At 41.8% G+C, this 22,233-nt stretch overlaps 1 protein-coding gene across 1 annotated transcript in view; it reads right to left on the minus strand.

Annotated features, from left to right (window-relative positions):
- Positions 1-22,233, minus strand: part of LOC134586504 (adhesion G protein-coupled receptor F5-like) — a 125,853-nt gene that overhangs the window by 35,814 nt on the left and 67,806 nt on the right. The window contains exons 6-7 of the mRNA XM_063442049.1: positions 4,179-4,379; positions 1,656-1,823 (exon numbers count right to left, since the gene is read on the minus strand). Of these exons, the coding sequence (XP_063298119.1) occupies positions 1,656-1,823; positions 4,179-4,379 (369 nt within the window). The remainder of the gene's footprint in view (positions 1-1,655; positions 1,824-4,178; positions 4,380-22,233) is intronic.

Consider the following 22,233-nt stretch of genomic DNA (forward strand, 5'->3'; position numbering starts at 1 on the left):
GAACCTGCTGGCATTTCGGATCTGGACTGCCCGTATGGGTGGGACCAGTCTGATAGGTTTCAGAGATGTTCCCTCTGTAATGGCACAAGATGAGCTAAAGCCAGCTTGAGATCTGAGCGGGGACCCACCGAAGGGCAGGCTATTTCAGCTGCTGCCTGTTCTCAGTATTCTCTTGCGACCTGTTGTTTGCTCTCCAGTATGGTATTTTGCATCTTCCTAGAGCTTTACTATCGGATTAATGATCTCAGGGAAGGAGGAGAAGCTTCCACACAAAGCTGCAAAGGGAACTTAGCCTTGGATTTTTTTGCCCTCTTTGCAGGGCTAGCTACACTACCTTAAAATGCACCCTGTTGACTGACGCAGAGTGGTGCCTTTATGGGCCGGTGGGGAGATTAAAGATCTCCCTCACTGCACTCTTCTCCGCATTGTTGGGGGAAAGGGAGAGACCAGAGAGCCGCTGCAGGGTGAGCGCTGGGCAGTTCAGAGCATTGCTGTGGGTGATTGTTGAGTAAATAGACCTCAAAGTCCTTAAACCTTTTGAGTGGCAGGACAATTTCTCCAATGAAGTGTGGACAAGTTTTAAGCATTGTGTCAGCTTTTAATAATCTTAAAGTGACACTGTCACGCCATACTTACTCTTTCCCAATTGTTTCATCTTCTCTTCTTCTTTCCTACTCTGTCTTTCTTATTCTGATTTTTTATCTATTTCTAATTAAAAACACAAGACAAAGTAAGGACTACTTTATCTCATGTATGTTTCGTATGTTTGACTTTCTTAGACACTAGAGGGAGCTACAGTGTCAATTGGCTCCGTCTATGGAGGTTCCCACGGGCTCACGGGATCCTGAAAATACTTCAAAGTTGTACTTTTGTGGAAGCACGAGAGTACTGCAGTGATGTCATCTCCCGGTGCTGAATTGCTAGAAGGTGAAGAGGACCTGCCGGAGGAAGATGGCAGTGCTCGCAATGGACAGGTTCAAGTAAGTAGAACTCACCTTTCCCTGGTCATCAGTCCACCAGTGGTGATGTCACCTTCAGGGGTCTTTGCAAATTCTGCAAGGCCCCCAGATGTTGACAGTGCTGTTTTAAGTTGTATTTCTTCACAAACCAAACAATTTACCTTTGAAAACCAGATATATATGCGTTTTGCACACAATTAGGGTAGATTTTTTTTTTTAAATCTTCACTTTGTTCTTGGGGTTTTTCCTACCAACCCAAAAATGCAAGCAAGCATATTAAATATACATGCATCCATTGACCATGTTTTAAACTAACAAACAACACTTTTAAACAAATATACAAATCAAAAAAAGCAAAACAGACTTTGAAAAGTATGCAATAAACATTTATAAATTCACAATAAACTTGGTCAGATTGCATTATTGGACACGCCTCACAGCTAGGGGAGTTTCTTCAGCCCCCTCTTACCGACCCACTAATCCAATGACTAACACAAGCAGGGAAAGAAAAACCCAACACCAGAGCCTGCTTTGATTCCCTCTCTTCTCCCCCTGTCAGGATGTTACAAGGTGAAGAGATCTTCCAATTGCATATGTAGCTGTGTAAATCTGTCAGGCATGCCCCATGCACTTTTCCAGCATTCCTAGGGATAGGACTCGAATTGGTTAGATCAATGTTGTTGTTTCAATGCTTACCTTTTCTTATATAGGTAACATCTATTGTTCCAGTGCCTATTGTTCCATTGCCAAGTCCTTTATATTCACATATGTACCTTGTAACATTGCCGGATAGGTCAAGAGGACATTGTGAAATGCTGGCCTGGATGGTATATATATTGCAGGGTGAATTATATGTTGCACTTCCTGCGAAGGAAGAATATACAGACTGCAAAGTTCAGTCACTGGGAATTTGATATTAATTCATACAAAGTTTTTATGTGTCGTTAAAATCAAAACTGTGCAAATCTTTCTATTAGATAAACCGATCACATGACCAAACCAAAGTAATGTAAGTATTGTAAAAAAGACACAATTTGTTTTCAAACTGACATTTTCAAGAAAGAATCATATTCCTAAATACTGTACTCAAATCGAATGTGTACCTTTTTTGAAAAATAAAGTTTCCAATATTTAAATGCGCATTAGATTCGATGGTGCATTACATCTGGGGTAAAATTCTAAATTTTCCGTCGAATTTAATTCCGACACAATTCACACAGGCAAATTAAAACTGGTGAATTCATATAGGCGAATTTAATTCCAGCGGATTCACACAGGCAAATTTTGTTACTGAAAGAGGGCTTAAGAAAGAATAGACTTAACGTTTAACACTAAAATTTAAATAACATCAATGTTACTATTGTATATGACAATAAACATTTTCATCATAGCACAATGTTATATCTTCTTATTGTACTTGCTTCTTTGCATTGTATGACTATCTCTGTGCTGTATATGGTGCTTAGACATGTGCAATTTGTTTCGTTCCGAATGCAAATTCGGACATTCGGATGCTTTCGAAGTGCCGAAGTGTTGAATAGCCGAATTTCCGAAGTGCCGAATTTCAAAATGCCGAACCGAATTAATGAAGTGCCGAAGTGCCAAATTTCAGAATGCCGAACCGAACCGAATTGCTGAATTTCCGAACTGCCGAAGTGCCGAATTTCTGAAGTGCCGAAGTGCTTCGGATTTCTGAAAAGTGGCAAAACAGGAGAGGGTTGGGGTTAACCCCTTAAGGACACATGACATGTGTGACATGTCATGATTCCCTTTTATTCCAGAAGTTTGGTCCTTAAGGGGTTAAGGGCTGGGGTAGGGTTAGTGGTTGGGGTAGAGGTAGTGTTAGGTTTAGGGGTAGGTATAGGGGTAGGGTTAAGGGTTGTGGTAGGGATAGTTGTTGGAGTATGGTTAGGAATAGATTTAAGGGTTGGGGTAGGGGTAGAGTTAGGGGTAAGGCTTGGGGTTGCGGTAGTGGTTGGAGTAGGGGTAGTAGTAGTGTTAGGGGTAGGGTTAAGGGTTGGGGTAGGGTTAGGGGTTGGGGTAGGGTTAGTGGTTGGAGTAGGTTTAGAGGTAGGGTTAGGGGTAAGGGTAAGAGTTTGGGAAGGGAAGGGATAGTGGCTGGTGTAGGGTACCCCTAACCCTACCTCTAATCCTACCCCTACCCCTTAACCCTATCCCTAATCCTACAATAACCCTATTCCTAACCCTAACCCTAGCCTAACCCTACCTCTAACCCTACCCTAACTCTACCTCTAACTCTAACCCTACCCTAACCCTACACTTACTCGAAGTCCTGATGTACCGAAGTTCCGAATTTCGGAATGCCGAACCGAATATTTTTCCCATGCACATCCCTAACTGGTGCTGTATATTGTATGTGACAAATTCAGTGGAGATTAAATTTACAATATTGCATACTGCAGTTATCAGCTCCACAGTGTTTCGAAACCATTTAAACAATTTAAGCAACTGTATTCTGATAGGTAATTTAAGTTGAATTCAAAGTTAATTTCAAATTTAAGCAACTGCATTCTGATAGGTAATTATTTTAGAACCAGCTTAAAAGAGCACCAACATGAATAGATGTATCAGGAGCAAGACCAAAACAACAAATGTAACCCAGTATCTATACATTGTTATTGCAGACAATCTCAGTCATACTTACATTTTGGAATTCTCCACGCTGGTCACGGTATATTTTCTGAACCTGTTACTCCTATCTGACTCTGTGGCTTACCAAAAGTAGAAGAAAGCTAACGCAGGCTACAACAAGACTAGGTCAATCTTTGGGCCACTATATGCTGACCATTGTGTTACCAAATCTCCAAATGAATAGATATAAACTACTGAAGTCTATTGAATGGACTTATTTAGCAAAGCACTTGAAAAAACAGATCAGCTTATTACGATACGGACAACATGAATAGATCAGGAAGGTAATAACAAAGAAATAAATGTACTTATACATTGGCACTACGTCACTGAAACAAATTATTTTAGTGTTTATTATAGGGAATGCTTTTCTAAACTATAGTCGACCTCTTGAGCTGAGTTTTCTTTGAAATTAAAGTTGTATCAACCCTCGATAAATTGGCTGACCTGAGATGCTTAGAATGATCTTACAAAACACTAGTTTCTTTCTAACTAAATCCACCAGTTTGTGAATGGTTAACATAGATTTTACAATCCGACAAGTAATAGAAAATCGATCTAACTTACCGTAAACCGGTATTTTTCCTGTGAAACTCCATGTGACATTAAACGTACCACTGTCACTAATGCAGCAAGTTAAATTGTATTTTGTCCCATCACAGACAGCGTCAAGGTTACCTGTGGTAGCAATGTTTAGATTCTTAACATCAACAACTGTGCTTTGCACCTGTGGTAATGATTGTGTGTTTACGTTACATGTGTAGTTACCTGCCAAGATAACGAATGTTTCAAGGTCACAATAGATAATGATCAATAGGAAAACCCTAAGAAAAAAAGCTACAAAAGTTTTAGAATTAAATAATTATTACAATCGGAAACTGTGTTTTAGTAAAACATTTATTTTTGTTGTAGTAACCCTTGCTGGTATGGTCCTTCCCTGTAAAAAATAAACAAGTATATAAATAAAGGTAAAACTTATAGGCCAAGTCCTCACTGCAGCTTCGTTGATGTCAAACCCTCACTGTTGAGAAAGTACCCTCCAGAATGCCAGGCTGAGGGAGAACTTGGACTTCCATTGGTAGTCCGTAACCAATATGATATGCATGCTGATGACTTGTGCATCCTTGGGTTGCTAATGACTCTGCTGGAGATGGAGTTACACTTACGGGACCAAAGTTCTCAATTTCTGTGCATACAGCGCTTCTCTGTATGTACAGACTCATAAAGACTTGCTGAACTTGCACTAACGTAGACTATTCAGCTTACAGAATCTTTATATATTATTACTTAATTTGCTAAATAATTAATTATTCAAGTTTTGAATCACATGCATGAAGAGACATGAGACATACGTGCACACGCCATGGTGATAGGATTTACAACAATCTGCACAAAGATTATGTAATGATTTTGGAATTACAATAACAATCTGAAGGTTAGCTACAAGGTTATTCAGTAAACGAGGTTGCGTTGACGACGTAAGCATGCATGCACGTAGCACGTCCGCATGCTTTTAGGACCGGGAAAGGAGGAAGTAAAGTAAAACAGAGTCTGGATGTTGAGCCTTGATATTGGAGAGGAGTCAGCGAGTCAGAGAAAGTTTATCCCGCATACAAGGGAGTTTCAGTTTGGGGTTTTAACCCAGGAAATAGTTCCTCAGCAGTCCAGTAGTCCGGTCATCACATATTATCTGCACACAGCATCAGTCCTGGGGTGTCAAAAGAAAAAGAGAGAAGAGAAAGAGAGGTAGAGGGAAGAAGGATGAAAATCTAAGGAAGGAGGCCAAAGCAAAGACATTTCAGGGTTGGGAACCAAAGACTTCAAATTGTAAATTCCGAAGACTACATCTGTAACGGATCACCTGGCACCCTGACTGGGCACCTCCACCAACAGATGCTTCCTAGCTGATGCTGAGGACCATAAGCACCGCACTGGACACCACAAGCACCACAGACTCCACAACTGCCGTAGCTTACCTAGAATCTTGCCGTCTTCCTTCCACCCTGGGCCAACCTCTGACATCCAGGACCTCTCCTACTCCAGAGAGCGTAGCAGGAATAGCTCTTAGAAGAGCTAGTGATTAGGACCCAGGGGAGTATAAAGAGTATAGCAATCCCCAGTGTGAATATAGCAGTTCCCCTCCAATCACGAGACGAGGCTACGTGTTGAGGGTTAAACAGGACCTAAATTTTAATGGAGCCACACTGGCCTTTTATGCAAGTTTCCCAACAAGGGTGACATCCAGGTGGACCTTGTTGGTCACAGAGACACAAAGGGAATAAACCAATAAGACCAGTAATTAACTGTACGACACTCCCATAACACACATACAATCCCTCCCTTCTGCCTGTGAGATAATTGAATGAAGTACTTTATGTAACTAAATTATCTCTAGGCAGAAACACACACATTTTTATAAAGTACCATAAGTACCCCAAAAGACGACATATCCCCATAAATGTTACATGGTCCCATGCCCAAAATAGTTCCATAGAATCGCGGCTAAGTTCCCGCTGGAGAAGTGACCGGGAACCACGAGGTTTTCATGCCGAAAATAGTTCCAGGGCATTCGCGACTAAGTCCCCCTGACGTCTATTCGCGGTTTAGGTCCATGTGAACAAGATGGCCGCCACCTCGTGGTCGAATGGCACTTCAAATGGCTTCAGGAGTTCGAGGTGCTTCTTCGAAAGTTCAAATAATTATTGTCCAAAGTCATAATAAGTACAAATTGGGTTTTTCTTTTTTTAACCTTAATAAATTAAAAGGGCCATAGTCACAGGGTAAAAGGCTGGCAAGTAGTCCTCTCCAAGCCCCAGTGGCGAAGTGGCTTTCGCCACAACATCTAACCAAGGGTCATGAGTAATTCCAGCCTTGTGCTATGTTATATGAAATTCAAAATGCCTAAATCTGCAAAACTACACAGATATATGTAGAAAATACAATTCATTCTAACTGAAAACTGACTATCCATATTTCTGTATAGTAAATCTGACCAACTGACATAAGCTACATATATGGTCAGATTCAGAATTGGTACATGGGGGCAAACTGAGAGTATATATAGCCCTGCTATTTAGAACCTGATAACTTATAATTAGGTTTACAGATATTCCTAAGGATATTCACAGATATTCCTAAGGACAGAAAAGAGTTTAAAAAAAAAAAAAGGGGAAAGGATGAGGAAAAAAGGAGAGGAGAAGAGAGAAAGAAAATCTGAAAAATCTGGAGAAGAGAGAAAGAAAATCGGTTTTATCCAGGAGACACACTGGATAGACTCTACCTCTAAGCTATGGAGGTATAAAAATTCCCAATAATACATATGAGCTTGTGTATAAGGAGAGTGAGCCATGGGGAAGGTATTTGATATTGATAGTACCAATTAACAATATGTTATACATCCTGGTTAATGTCTACGCCTTCAACCAACTCCCACATACGTTTTTGGATAGCCTTATTTAAAGGTCGACCTCATGTCGTCTGGGAGTCTGATCATCGGCAGTGATTTTAATTGCATTATAGATTATAAGGTAGATAGGAACAGAAATAAATCTTTGCTAAAAGACAGAAGGCCGGAGAGTCAATGATGCAGAACTTTTTGGTCAAAAATCGTGTGTATGACTGCTGGAGAATACAACATCCAGAACATCCGGATCTACATTCTATTTGAACGTCCACCAGTCATACACACGAATTGGCTTTCTGCCTAGGGCTGATACATTGGAGCGGATCATTAATGTAGGAACTGGACCTATAACATGGTCGAACCACGCACCAGTCCTTTTAGAAATAAAAAACAACATTGAGTATAAATGCAGGAACAGATGGAGACTAAATGAGACCTTACTAAGATCTGAAACTAATGTCAAGGAATTGTGTGCCCAGGTCAGAGACTTTTTCGAGCATAATGATAGTGGGGATGCTTCTGATGCAACTCTTTGATGTACCTTTAAATCCTATATGAGAGGCTGGTTCATAAAACTAGGTGCCTACATAAAAAAAACAGAAAGGGAAAGAGTTGAATGATCTATTTATAGATTTTGTAAAATTTGAGAGGCTCTATAAGATCAGAATGGATGCGGGAATTTTGGAAAACATTAAGGTGACTAGAAAAAAAAATCTTAGAAAGAACCCAAGAGAAAATAACATTAAAGCAAGGCTGGTACTATGGAAATAAGAAAACAAGCAGGAATCTTACAAACAAACTAAAAAATACAAACAAATTTCAAATTATTAAGAAAATCATAGTCGGGAGCACAACATTTCTTTTACCAACCCAAATAGATAAAGCATTCGCAGAGTATTTTAAGAACCTGTATAACCTAAAATCAAATGAGCCCTCTATCCAGGAAATACAGCAGTTCTTGGATACGCTAAAACTTATCAGACAAGGATCCTGTACAAACTTCTAACTGCAGGCCAATTTCTCTTTTCAATCTTGATATTAAGGTGTATTCCAGAATCTTGCCCGACAAACTTAAAGGGATTATACCATATATTGTTGATCTTGACCAGAGTGGTTTCATGGTGGGCAGAGGCACGTCCGATAACATTAGAACATTTTTGAATGTTATACATCATGTGAGTCAACGTCAGTCCCCCTTTGCCTTGGTTACCCTTGATGCCGAGAAGGCCTTTGACCGGGTTAGTTGGAGGTATTTGGAGGAGGTCCTGAGTGCCTTTGGCATCGGGGGTGCTTTTAAGGATTACCATATGTCCCTATATAGAGATCCTCAAGCTAGGGTTTCAGGGTTTATATTCCAGTCTGATTGGTTTCCAATTCGGAATAAGACACAGCAAGGCTGTGCATTAGCCTCATTACTTTATATTCTTTCTATAGAACCCTTGGCAGCAGCCATTAGAGATTAGGGGGATAACAGTGAATATATCTGAGATTAAGATTACACTCTATGCATACGATGTGCTCCAGTCCCTCACTGACCCTCCTGGTTCTCTCCCGGCAGTATTTTGCCTGATTAAGGAATTTGGTAAACTCTCTGGCTATAAAATTAGCATCAAAAAGACATGAATCTTGATAAAGGGCCTAATTGGATCTATGATAAACATCCTTAAGGAGGAATTTAAATTTGACTGGGAGGCAAGGAACATGGAGTGGAGTGAGACTATCCTTGGATCTCATAGAAACTGGCAGACTTAATTATTCAGAAATAGACAGAAATAGCCACTCAATTTAGGAAAAACCTCAAAGCCTGGACGGGTTTAGAGATGTCCTGGCTAGGAAGAATCGAGGCAGTTTATTCCTATTTACTTCCCAAATTGTCATTTTTATTTAGGAACATCCCACTGATGGTAGACTCCCAAACGATACGCGGATTCCAGAGACAGATCTATGAGTATATTTGGCAGGATAAGCGACCCAGAATAAATTACAGAGAGGATGGAAGGAGGGCAGGGTGTCCTTCCCGAATGTTCAAAGGTTATATCTAATTAATATGATGGCTCATTTTGTCATTTGTGATAATTTCTCCTCCTCCAGACCGATCTTGTTAGAACTTGAAAGAGTGAATCTCAAAAATATTGAACTTATATGGTGTGATAGTGAGTTTGGGAAAAGCTTAAGAACAGATAATCCGATTATCAAAACAATAATTTTTGTAGTACAGTATTTAAAGAAAAAAATATGGCACTACTAGAATGTCCCCCCGTGCTCCTATAGTATGCTTAAAATATTATATAAAAATATAATTATTCAAGAATGGCAAAAGTGCGGAATTGAGGACTTTTCAGAGATATGAGGGGAATCAAATCTTACTATTTCCTCACTTGCAGTTTTTATAGAGTGCTATTTAATTACTTGAGAATAAAATCCTTTGCAATAAGTAAAATATTTCCGGAGTTAACCCTGATCGATCAGTTTCTGGCACACCACTATAGAAATAAAATGGTCTCTAGACTAAATCAAAGTCAAATAGAAAAACCACCGGCACTGATAAAATGGGAGCAAGAACTTAAATTGTCCCATCCATTGGAAGAATGGTTACAGGGCCTCCTTCCTGTGAAAAGGCATATACATGGTGCCAACATACTGGAAGTTGGGGGCGCAGCCTGACTGCCAAAGCGAGAGGTCGCATGATTCCTGAGCTCCTGAAAGCAAAGGCCAAAATCGACAAAATACGGCCTCTCCTACCGATACTTTTGGGCGACAACAGATTCCCAAAATTCTAGGGCCATCATGGGGAAGAAAAATAAAAAACTGAAGCCTGACAAGCCCTGATTGGGGATGAATATCGGAGACATGTGGCGACAGGCCAGCAGCTGCCTAGGGCCCAAGATGGCGTCTATCATGGGAGACAGCTCGGATTTCTCCGATGATCAACTCAACGAGGGAGATGAAGGGTACTTACCTGCTCCGGCTACCACGCTGCTACCTCCACGGCCAGACCCGACCACTGCCCCGGTGACCACAGAGATCATGAAAGAGCTCCTAGCAGACCTGCAACGAAACCTAATGGCAGATATGGCTACCATACGCAAAGATATACAGGGTCTGACAGGCTGTCTGGGGGAACTGGAGAGGTTCTCCACCACAGGCACAAAGCAAATTGCATCCCTGAAGAGGGCAGTCCATGACCTGCAACAGCAAAACTTACAACACGAGCGCCGTTTTGCGGCCCAAGAACATACGCCACAAGAACAACCTCAAAATAAGGGGGATCTCGGACACTGTCCCTGAGGCAGAGCTGCCACACATGGCCAGACGTCTGCTAGCGGCCCTCTTGACACCTAGACAGGCCAAAACAATTTAAATCGACAGGGTATTCCGGGTACCCAAACCACGGAAATCACCATCCACAGCTACGAGAGACCTGGTGATTCAGTTCCGCAGCGGGAAAGACAAAATGGCACTACTGGCAGCCTGCAGAGATAAGCTACCATACCACTTTGAAGAAATAGAGCTCACCTTTTACACTGACCTTTCGGGCAGCATGTTGGCCTGGCGTAGAGAATTCCGACCACTTACATCGGTGCTACGGCAACACAATATCCTCTACTGGTGGCACCTCTCTCTCGTTCTCTGATCATCTACAACGGAGAAGCGACCCACACAGCCCAAGACGTCAAAGAAGCGGCATCTATCCTACACAACATGGGCCTCTCTGGCGAGCCTCAGAACCAAGATAACTTACCCAAGATGGCCAAAACCCGACACCACTGGAACCCGCAGACAGCCGCGGAGTTTGTACCCAGACCACAGGCTTTGGAGCCCTATGCCCGGGCCACCACCTGAACAAGGCAGGGACCTTCTCCCACTGAGAATACCCCAGACCCCTGGAACTTTACAGTTACACATACCCCTGACGGGACACGCTAAATACTCAACCACTCAGATGACTGGCATGCTTGCCTCCCCATATGATCCCTTACACCCCCCCCCATGCCCACGAGTGACCTGGGCATCGGGAGTAATCTCTCTGGTTGATGCCCACAGCGAGAACTAGCTAGGACGGAGGGATACGCTCCCTACAAGCGTCCAAGACCCCTCATTATGCCTGCTCAGACAGATTTTAGATCTGTACCCTGCGACAAACAGCACCTACATCCTAACATCACTTTACACCTCCTACTGACAGAGCCAGGACCAGGCCTATACATAAATACCCACAGCACGACAGATGTACCAACCACAACGATGCTACCTACATGTATATAGTGTACAATACAACACGCTATACAGCAGTGACCTCAACGACACCCGACACAGTCCTGCGAATAAGGTCTATCTCCTTGGTTACGAGCAACTAAATGGGTAAAACCTGCAGTTAATCCACGGTTTACGTTTTTGTAGTTATTTAAGCCTGACATAGCACAGTCCACCCAACTACGCTCAGACGATAACATGACAGCTTCCTCAGACAAGAGTGGACTTCAAATTACTCACCTTTAAAAAAAAAAAAAAGTGTGCAAATCTACTCAAATGTCCCATATCTGTTTAAATGCTTTGTATGATCCACTGCTTGATACTTGCTCTTGGGGCATGTCAAGCATATCTGTTGTAATAATATGCACAGTAAAAATAAAGAATAAAAAAAAAAAAAAAACATACTGGAAGTTTATTATAAACTTGTTTACCGATGGTATTTAGTTGCTAGACAACTATGAATGCAACCTCGGGTGTCTCCAGATTGCTGGCGATGTGGTGGGGCGATGTGGTGGGGCAGTAGGTTAATTTCCTCATATATGGTGGAAATGTGAAGAGTTGGATTCTTTAAAAGAGATTCTATCAAAGATGATACATTTTATATTTAAAAGGAAAGTTAAATTAACAGCACAAATGTTCTTGTTCCATATTGACTTGCCTACAGGTAACACTAAAACTTAAATTATTAGGATCCATGTATTTAAGGCTTTTAAAATAGTTTTAGCTAGGAATTGGAGGAAAATAGGCCATTTGAAATGGATACAGATTAGTTAACAACTGAACTTCCAGTACAGAATGGAAGCAGGGCTCGTTTCAGACAGGGTCTCCAAAGAGAAATATAAAGAAATTTGGGCCCCTTGGGTTAGATTTACAGGATCTAGCGACTGAGTGCCATAGCCCCCAAATCACACCTGACCACCACCCCTGTGTATGATTATGAATGTATGTGATGGAAGAAGTGTGAAAGAGGTCAAAGACGAGTCAAAAGATTGGCAAGTCTATATGATGGAGATACATTGGGACCTTGGTTTACGAATTTAATGCGTTCTCCACGACGTTTCTTATTGCGAAAAATTTGTAAACCGAAACGTGGTTTCATTGCATTGAAAACCAATTAATCCATTCTGGAGGTCAGAATTTTTTTTTAAATGAGCTGGCATGAAACCAACCCACAATGCAGAACACACAATAAAAGGCATGCAAATGACAAAGCTCAGCTCCCTACCTTTCCACGGCTCGAGAAATGCACCAAAAAGTCCCAAAACAACTGCAAACAATTTCCAGAATGGCTCCAAAACTCGATGCAAAAGCCGCTCCAACACCTCCACACTCGATGCCACGTGCTACCCACAGGTTCCAGCATGCATGGGGCGGTGCTATAAACCTCCAAGGTGCAATGCATCCTGGGGAAATTTGCTTTCTATTGCGAAAAAAATTTGTAAACCGAGGCATTATTTTCAGTGGATTTTCATTTGTAAACCAAAAATTATGTTAACCGAGGCGTTTGTAAACTGAGGTCCCACTGTATGTTTGAAATTAACTTATGTTAGGGCAATTTTAAGTAAAAGAGTCACATCCAGTAGTTAGCCCTGCAAGATTTTGGTCTAGATGATTATTCTTGTTCTTGGGTAGAACATTGGCTTAAGAATAGAGTACAACGAGTTGTCATTAATGGTAAATTTTCAGGCTGGGCAAAAGTGGTAAGTGGTGTCCCTCAGGGTTCTGTTTTAGGACCGCTTCTTTTTAACATATTTATAAATGATCTTAAAATGGGCATTGAAAGCAATGTTTCGGTGTTTGCAGATGAAACAAAACTCTGTAAAGTAATAAAATGTGAGCAGGATATTGCTTTTCTGCAGAGGGACTTGGATAGATTGGGGGATTGGGCACAAGCCACTTACACCATAAATGGTAGTGAATTACGAATAACCACACACTAGAAGGATTTAGGAATTGTTATAGACAACAAATTAAGCAGCAATATGCAATGTCAATCTGCAGTTGCTAAGACCAGTAAGGTTTTGTCATGTATAAATAGGGGTATAAATTTTAGGGATGAAAATATAATTTTGCCTCTTTATAAATCGCTGGTAAGACCACACCTTAAATATGCTGTGAAATTTTGGGCACCTGTTTTAAAGAAGGATATCATGGTGATGTAGAATTATTAAAAAACCTTTATTAAACCTTTATTAAATTTTTGCACTAACTCCATTTAACTTCATTATATGACAGATTTTCCTAACAGCATTTAGAATATTAAAAAGAGAATGTATTGTATGTATTTTCTAGAAGGATATGACTAACACCGGAATTATCAAGTTCCTGTAATATGTAACAAAGTATACCATAGCTAGCCCATGCTAATGAAATGTCCATTCTCTAAAAAGTCTGAGAAACTAACCATGAAGCTAAACGGTGCCAAGTACTCAAAATGGCTGGCTGCCAGATTCCCCCTCCCATCGAGTGAGCCTCGTGCTAAAGAACAATGGCGCCTAAAATCTTATGTCCCATCCCTGTCAGAAATGACGACATCCCATGATGGGAGGATGCCCCACTAACCACTTAGTACTTGAGCCAATTACTAATATACATGGGAGGGCATTTAACTTACCACTTAATACATAGACCAATTAATGATGTTTATTTGTTGTTATCTTGATATTCTATGATGATGTAATATTGCCTTTAAAAGGGTCTGCATACCCGTTTTTTAACCAGATGCCATTAAATTTTCTGAAGTTATTTTAACCTGAACTGCATGTGTCAGTGTGAATTTACTTCTGCGTATACGCAATTTAATCATCTCAGATTTGGACAGGAACAGATAGTCATTCAAACATATTTGTTTGCTTAAAATAATCTATATCAATTTGGCGCCCAACGTGGGGCTTTGGGTTATGACCTATCTGGTAGCCGTCCAAGAAGACCTGGGTAGATGAATCCTAGGGGAAGGAAGGAGATTGATCACCTCTGAATACACGGTGGAGACTGCAGCAGGCCCGGTATGTTTCTTTTCCCCTTTGATTTATCTGTCCAAGTGTCTGTGACTGCTGCCAAGAGGACATCAAAGACAGGTAATATCTTGCCCAGAGAACCTATACCTTATTTGTTAATACTTTTTACCTGCATTTTGACTATCTGTTGCCTGAGTGTGTTTGTATTGGTCTGTCTTTAGCTTAAGTGCCCGGGTAGAGTGTTTGTCTGTGTACCCCTTTTGGGATAAAGGGGGGTGGACCTGTGGTAGTTTGCCTGGGGGTCCTCTGTTTGTCTGTTTACCCCTTTTGGGATAAAGGGGGGTGGACCTGTGGGTGTTTGCCTGGGGGTCCTCTGTTGCCTGTTTACTCCTTTTAGAAGCCACGTGGCTGTGGCTGTAGGGAAAAAGGGGGGTGGACCTGTGGAAGTTTTCCTGGGGGTCTTCTTTGCCTGTTTACCTCTTTTAGGTGCTGGGTAGCTGCAGCAGTAAGGAAAAAGAGGTGGGGGGAGTCTGTGGAAGGGTGTAGACTCACTGCTTCCTGGGGATTCCCCATGGTGTCACTTTGATAGCCTAGCTAGCCTCATTGTGCACATAGCTCTGCTTGCAGAGAGGTGGTACCTTCCAGCTTCGAGCGCTGAGGCTGGTGGCATTCCAATTTTATTTGTGGTGCGTGGATTCGGGCAGGCATTGCTGTCTCCATCACCACGGGGTAGTGAGACTTACGGGTGGGTCCGTAGGGGCGCTACGAGGGTGAGGATAGTGGTGGCCACACTTAGTGGACTGCTGTAACGGGGGAGGCATACGGATCTCGGGCCAGTGTCAGCTGTTTTCCGTGGCCGCTGGTAGTGAGACTTACGAAAGTCGTTCTCCGAGCGGGGACACTACGAGGTTGAGGGAGGTGGCTTTGGCCACTTGAGTAAAGGAAAGGGATTACTGTTGAATTTATTTGAACTGTCATGCATGCACTGTATTTTTATTGAAATGTTGTCTTAATTGGGAGTCATTCAAACTCCTGTGTCTGTCTCTACTTTCACTTTACTTTTACTGTTACTCTACTTTTTGTGTTATTTACACTTTCCACTCCTATTTCTCTTGTGAGAGAAGTGATTGGTCACACACTTCTCACCTCGCTCCAATCCGTGGCTACCTCGGGTATGCGGAATTAGTGACTAGTCTACGTTTTGGGAAGACGCACTTGGGGGGACCCACCCTTTCAAGTGGCAGTCGAGCATTGTAGACACTCTGTTTAAAACCTGCTTTCCTCTATATCTGGGACGCCTTTTATAGGGGGAATGGGTCAGGGATTAGAAAAGCCCGGTAAAGGGCTGGTTAGCGTGTGATCTAGTTGAAGACAGAGAGGGTGAAGAGATGGTTAAGGGAGTTGAAAAGATTGCTAAGGTGTGTAAGATTGCTGTGCCTTCATGTGGTAGATTACAGCCAGAGAGCTGGCGCAGATTACTAACAAGAGAAGAAAGGCAAGCTTACAGATAATGATTTGCTTCATACAAGCAGAAGCCTGGTACATAGTAGCAAGAGCTATTCAGCAGGAAGGTTGGGTTGAGGAAGAACTAGATCACAAATGGTTAAGAATGTATGTGTATCATAATAATTGTTCTTGTATTTTGTGTTAGCCATTAGATGGCAGAGGACCACCCTGGTAGAGGGTGGGGGTTTTGTATTGAGTTTCACTGAGATTATTACTATATTAGGATTGACCTGGCTGGATCAGGAGAGATTTGCTGTGTTTCTCAGTATAGGTAAATGTTGTGTTTTTGTGTCCCTTTGCTTGCAATAACTGTAACGTAACTGTCCTTCCAGTGCTGACATGGTTAAATCTTGTGCCTGTGGTTTCTCTCCTCTCTTGCTTCTCCCCCCCCCCCCCTTCCTCCCTCCCTCTCCTGCTTCTGTTCTCGTGTGCGGAGGTTCGGGGGGGGGGGGAGGAGGTTCGGGGGTTGCATTCTTGCGATTCAGTTTTTGTCTCTTCAGTGTTAGCAATGGAATTTGTCTTATTTAATCCGTCAAGTCTGTCCATAGTTTAGTATTTCATTTTGCCGAACAGAATGTTGCTTCTCTGATTTATTTTATTAGGCTATAATTTAATGTAAAGCTGAAATGCCCTAAAAGAAAATGGCCCCTAGAACAAAAGAAGGTTGTCCTTAAGTGACATCAGTCCTGGCTCCTAACCTTACTTCTGCCCTTACCATATCAGTGAGGTCATTTCCGCCCATATATCGTGTCACTTCTGGCCATGGCTGACGAGACCTACTCCTATCATGCTCATCCTATCTTAAGACATGCTGTTTTCCTTAATTCCCACATATTATGAACAAGAAAGTTACAATTACAAAAAATAATCCTGCTATTAGTTTTTATTAGTTTATATCAGAAAAGTGTCTGTGACAAGTGATGGTTAATATGTAGATAGAATATATATATATATCGATTCACGTGTAAGTAACAAATGTGTTTTAACTTTGTGTACAAAAATTGATAACATGCTGGAAGAAGGGTTATCTTAAAGAATATTTACTAAAAGAAATTTCTAATAAACAAAGATTTCTTGAACAAATGGTAATACAATTAAGGATTGGTTTCAAAATGTTTTAATCTAATTGAAAAGGAACCAGTAAACATTATAAGCCTAACTATTAACAAATGGATAAGGGGGGAGTGTGTTCCAATCTGTCTTTGTTGGATAATGTTTGCCTCCAAGATTAAAGACTGACTAACATAATTTTTGATGTAAGCCCAGATATTTTATTATTGCATATGCATAGAAGTTGAGACTTTTGGCATTATAGTGTATTGATTCCAGATCTGTTACTAGCAGCAAGTACATTACATGGAATGTGACGGCAGATAAGAACCATTCGGCCCATATAGTCTGCCCCGTATTATAAATACTTTCATTAGTCCCTGGCATTATCTTATAGTTAGGATAGCCTTATGCCTATCCCACGCATGCTTAAACTCTTTTACTGTGTTAACCTCTACCACTTCAGTTGGAAGGCTATTCCATGCATCCACTACCCTCTCAGTAAAGTAATGCTTCCTGATATTATTTTTAAACCTTTGTCCCTCTATTTTAAGACTATGTCCTCTTGTTGTGGTAGTTTTCCTTCTTTTAAATATAGTCTCCACTTTTACTGTGTTGTTTCCTTTTTATGTATTTAAATGCTTTTATCATATTTCCCCTGTCTCGTCTTTCCATAGCTATACATGTTAAGATCCTTTAACCTTTCCTGGTAAGTTTTATCCTACAATCCATGAACCAGTTTAGTAGCCCTTCTTTGAACTCTCTCTAAGGTATCCATATTCTTCTGAGGATATGGTCTCCAGTACGGTATACAGTGCTCCAAGTGAGGTCTCACCAGTATTCTGTACAATGGCATGAGCATTTCCCTCTTCCTGCTGCTAATACCTCTCCCTATGCAACCAAGCACTCTGCTAGCATTTCCTGCTACTCTATTACATTGTACATTGTCATTAACAGCCAGAAACTGGAAAACAAGAAAGGTGAAATAATGTATAGCTATTTATAAAGCTTAACAAAATCTCCATTATCTTTTCCATTTATTTCGCAGAAGACAATGTTATTTGTCTATTTTGTATGTTTTAAAAAAAAAAAAAAAATACATTATCAGTGAAGAGTAGAATAAGTTTTATCCCATTTGCGAGACATAAAAATTGTGATAATGTATATTTGTGATATAAGTAAGAATTACATTTTGAGATGTTAGAAATAAATAAATAAAATAAAGAACAGAGAGTCAGGGATAGCGTCTGTCTCCACGGGCACAAGTCTGGTATGGGAGATGTAGTGGGTTAGCCACTGCGGGACACCCACGGAGTGAAGCGTTCGAGGCCTGTGCAGACAAGATGAGCATGTTAGCCTTTTATTATTTTTCTCTAGGGAAAGCATAGGGTCAGTTAATAGTTATTGTACATTGGCTATTTGTAGCCTCCATAGCGGAAGAGAATCCTACCTGCCTCCTAATTTCTACCTAGTCTTGATTTCTGATGTATCCTCCACTGCTACATCACCTGTCTGCTCCCTTACCTGCCCACCCCCGCTTACTCCTACCACCGATCCCTCCCCTTCATCTACAGTCCCCTCTACTCCATTTTCTCCTCCTACTCCTCCCTCTACTCCACCTTCTCCTCCTCCTACTCCTCTCTCCTCCTCATTCTCCTCTACTCCTCCTCCTACTCCTCTCTCTACTCCACCTTCTCCTCCTCCTACTCCTTCCTCCTGCTCTTACTCCTCCCTCCTCCTCCTACTCCTCCCTCTACTCCACCTTCTCCTCCTACTCCTCCCTCTACTCCACCTTCTCCTCCTCCTACTCCACCTTCTCCTCCTCCTACTCCTCTCTCCTCCTCCTTCTCCTCTACTCCTCCTCCTACTCCTCCCTCTACTCCACCTTCTCCTCCGCCTACTCCTCCCTCCTCCTCTTACTCCTTCCTCCTCCTCCTACTCCTCCCTCTACTCCACCTTCTCCTCCTCTTACTCCACCTTCTCCTCCTCCTACTCCTCTCTCCTCCTCATTCTCCTCTACTCCTCCTCCTACTCCTCTCTCTACTCCACCTTCTCCTCCTCCTACTACTTCCTCCTGCTCTTACTCCTCCCTCCTCCTCCTCCCTCCTACTCCGCCTTCTCCTCCTTCTACTCCTCCCTCCTCCTCCTACTCCTCCCTCTACTCCACCTTCTCCTCCTCCTACTCCTCTCTCTACTCCACCTTGTCCTCTTCCCCTCCTCCTACTCCTCCCTCCTCCTCCTCCTGCTGCTCCTCCCTCTACTCCACCTTCTCCCCCTCTCGCTCCATCCACTACTCATTCCTCCATCTCCCCACCACCATATCTATATCCTTTATATGCTTCCTCCCTTCTTATTCCTTACCAATTTCCTCCGCCCATAGACAACTCTGCCTCTACTTGACAACATTATACTTTGAAGAAAAGTTGCTCTGGCCACTCTTCCGCCACTTCCCAGGGGGGAATACCACACTAACGAAAAATTATTCAGACTGGTGGAGGTGCACTTCATCATGAAAGACCTGTTTTGGGCACTCTCAAGGAAATAGTGCGGTCCTGACCCAGATACCCATGGAAGTAAGACACCTGTATCATCACTGGGAGGTGGCTGTCCCTCATGTTTTCTTCACTAAGTCCCCAGAAATCTCATGAAAGGAACCTGACTCATTAGAACAAAAACATGAAACACTAAAAATCAATATCAGCCCTCTACAGAGAGGGGGTCAGCAAGAGAACTGTAAATAGAAAGACAAATACCCCCAATCTCACACAGAAATAGGTGAGGAAACCTCTTCTACTGCTCCTAATGGTTGCTTTGAACAGATGAAAGAAGAAACAAGACACCTCTCAACAGGGCATGCAGTAGCTTTACCAGATCCTGACTCCACTCTGTTTGCGGATAAAGAGGAAAGGTACCATACTGGATTTGCTGTTGCTACAGAAGATCAGGTACATCAAGCATCTTCACTTTCCTCACCCACATCTGCTCAAGACGCTGAATTGACAGCCTTCTCAGTGGCATACAAAATGCCTGAAGAAAGACATGCCAATACCTACACTGACTCAAGATATGCCCTGGGTGCGGCACATGATTTTGGATCAATCTGGAAGACAAGAAGCACCACTCAGCTGACCAAGCTGCCAACCAAGCCACAAGTACACCAAGGGAAGTGGACAGAAGGGTGTCCGCTGAAGAAACTTCTATACTCACCATGTAGATCCTATCCACAGATCTCAAGCTTCTGAAAGAATGACAAGCAGCTGCTGACCCTGAAGAAATACAAAGCTGGAAAACAGAAAGGGGCAACCCTTGAAGACGGGCTGTAATCCAACACTCTCAAGTTCTGTTTACCCAAAAACATGTACTGGACAGTGGGCCGATGGATTTTTATACCTATCCAAGACCCTCATGAACTCTTTGATCTCTAAATACTCTGAAGCACCTAGAATTACTCCTCTAATCATCAGTTACTGCCGATCCTGTGTCATTTGTGCCAAGGACAGCTCCGGCAGAAGAGGAGGAGAATCCTAAGCACCTAGCTAACTCTCACTACTATCCCTTTCAAGAATCCAAGTGACTATATCCAGGTGCCAAAGAGCTGCCGGGTCAAATATGCACTAGTTATAATAGACATTTTGTCAGGATGGCCAGAAGCCTAGCCGGTCATCAATGTGACAACCAAGACCATATACCCAATAGTGCATTGTGGAAGTTACAGAGATCACTCAGTGGATTCACTGTTCCAGATTCAAGACTCTCTCTGCAACATGGGAAGTAACATTTGTGGATTTTGACAAACCTTTGACTCTAAAGGAAAAATGACTTGTTAGAAGACAAAAAGATATCAACAAGTAGGTGGGTGATGGCCATAATAATGCCTGACCACCTGCCATCGATGGAAAGCCGAGGACCCCAAAAGGAGACCTCGTGAAGCTAAAGAGATCCAAACGCCAAGCTTCCTCAGGATTATCTGCCCATCCTGAGTTTGTGGTGATATTAATATTGACTAAATGATCCGAGTCCACCTACACTGATGTAGCGTGGGACAGGTTTAATACTATGATGAATAAGCAAATGTGCCCTAGCCAAGGTTATTATGTCCATACACATAATACATGACAAGGTACTCTTGACACACCACATTCATGCTTCAGCACACGAAGAGGAGCACCTCTCTAAAGGGAAGTTTGACACATATATACATATATATTGATGCCATAGGTGTGCCAAGGGGGGGTACCAGATGATTTTGCAGTTAAAGGAAAGTTTGAGTCCATTTTCCCAGCCGTCACTGCTAATAATAATATTTTGATTTGCATTTATTATATCTATTGCAACCAACAACGTTTTGTCAACTACACCAGAGATGCCCTCCAGGGCTTGGCCGAACAGTTGCAGGCCACATCCCAGATGACCTTCCAGAACAGAATGTCCTTAGACATGATTCTAGCTGAGAAGGGGGGTGTATGTAAAATACTACCTGTCACCATGACTTGTTGTGCCTATACTCCAGATAACACAGGTCCATATGGTAATGTCAGCTTGTCTATTTTATGATGTCCCTCTGAAGAACTAAGAAGACTTTAAGAACCGTTACTTCATAGGGTTTTGTGCCTTTGGGCAAACATGTCTTCTGGAACTAACAAATAAAGTTTATCTTTTTAGAATCTAACATTTCATAGGGGGGACTGATGTAGAATTATTAAAAAACCTTTATTAAACCTTTATTAAATTTTTGCACTAACTCCATTTAACTTCATTATATGACAGATTTTCCTAACAGCATTTAGAATATTAGAAAGAGAATGTATTGTATGTATTTTCTAGAAGGATATGACTAACACCGGAATTATCAAGTTCCTGTAATATGTAACAAAGTATACCATAGCTAGCCCATGCTAATGAAATGTCCATTCTCTAAAAAGTCTGAGAAACTAACCTTGAAGCTAAACGGTGCCAAGTACTCAAAATGGCTGGCTGCCAGATTCCCCCTCCCATCGAGTGAGCCTCGTGCTAAAGAACAATGGCGCCTAAAATCTTATGTCCCATCCCTGTCAGAAATGACGACATCCCATGATGGGAGGATGCCCCACTAACCACTTAGTACTTGAGCCAATTACTAATATACATGGGAGGGCATTTAACTTACCACTTAATACATAGACCAATTAATGATGTTTATTTGTTGTTATCTTGATATTCTATGATGATGTAATATTGCCTTTAAAAGGGTCTGCATACCCGTTTTTTAACCAGATGCCATTAAATTTTCTGAAGTTATTTTAACCTGAACTGCATGTGTCAGTGTGAATTTACTTCTGCGTATACGCAATTTAATCATCTCAGATTTGGACAGGAACAGATAGTCATTCAAACATATTTGTTTGCTTAAAATAATCTATATCAATGGCACTAGAAAAAGTGCAGAGACGAGCTACAACATTTTTTCCTAGTT

The sequence above is a fragment of the Pelobates fuscus genome, chromosome 2, assembly GCF_036172605.1.
Source record: "Pelobates fuscus isolate aPelFus1 chromosome 2, aPelFus1.pri, whole genome shotgun sequence".
NCBI lineage: Eukaryota > Metazoa > Chordata > Amphibia > Anura > Pelobatidae > Pelobates > Pelobates fuscus.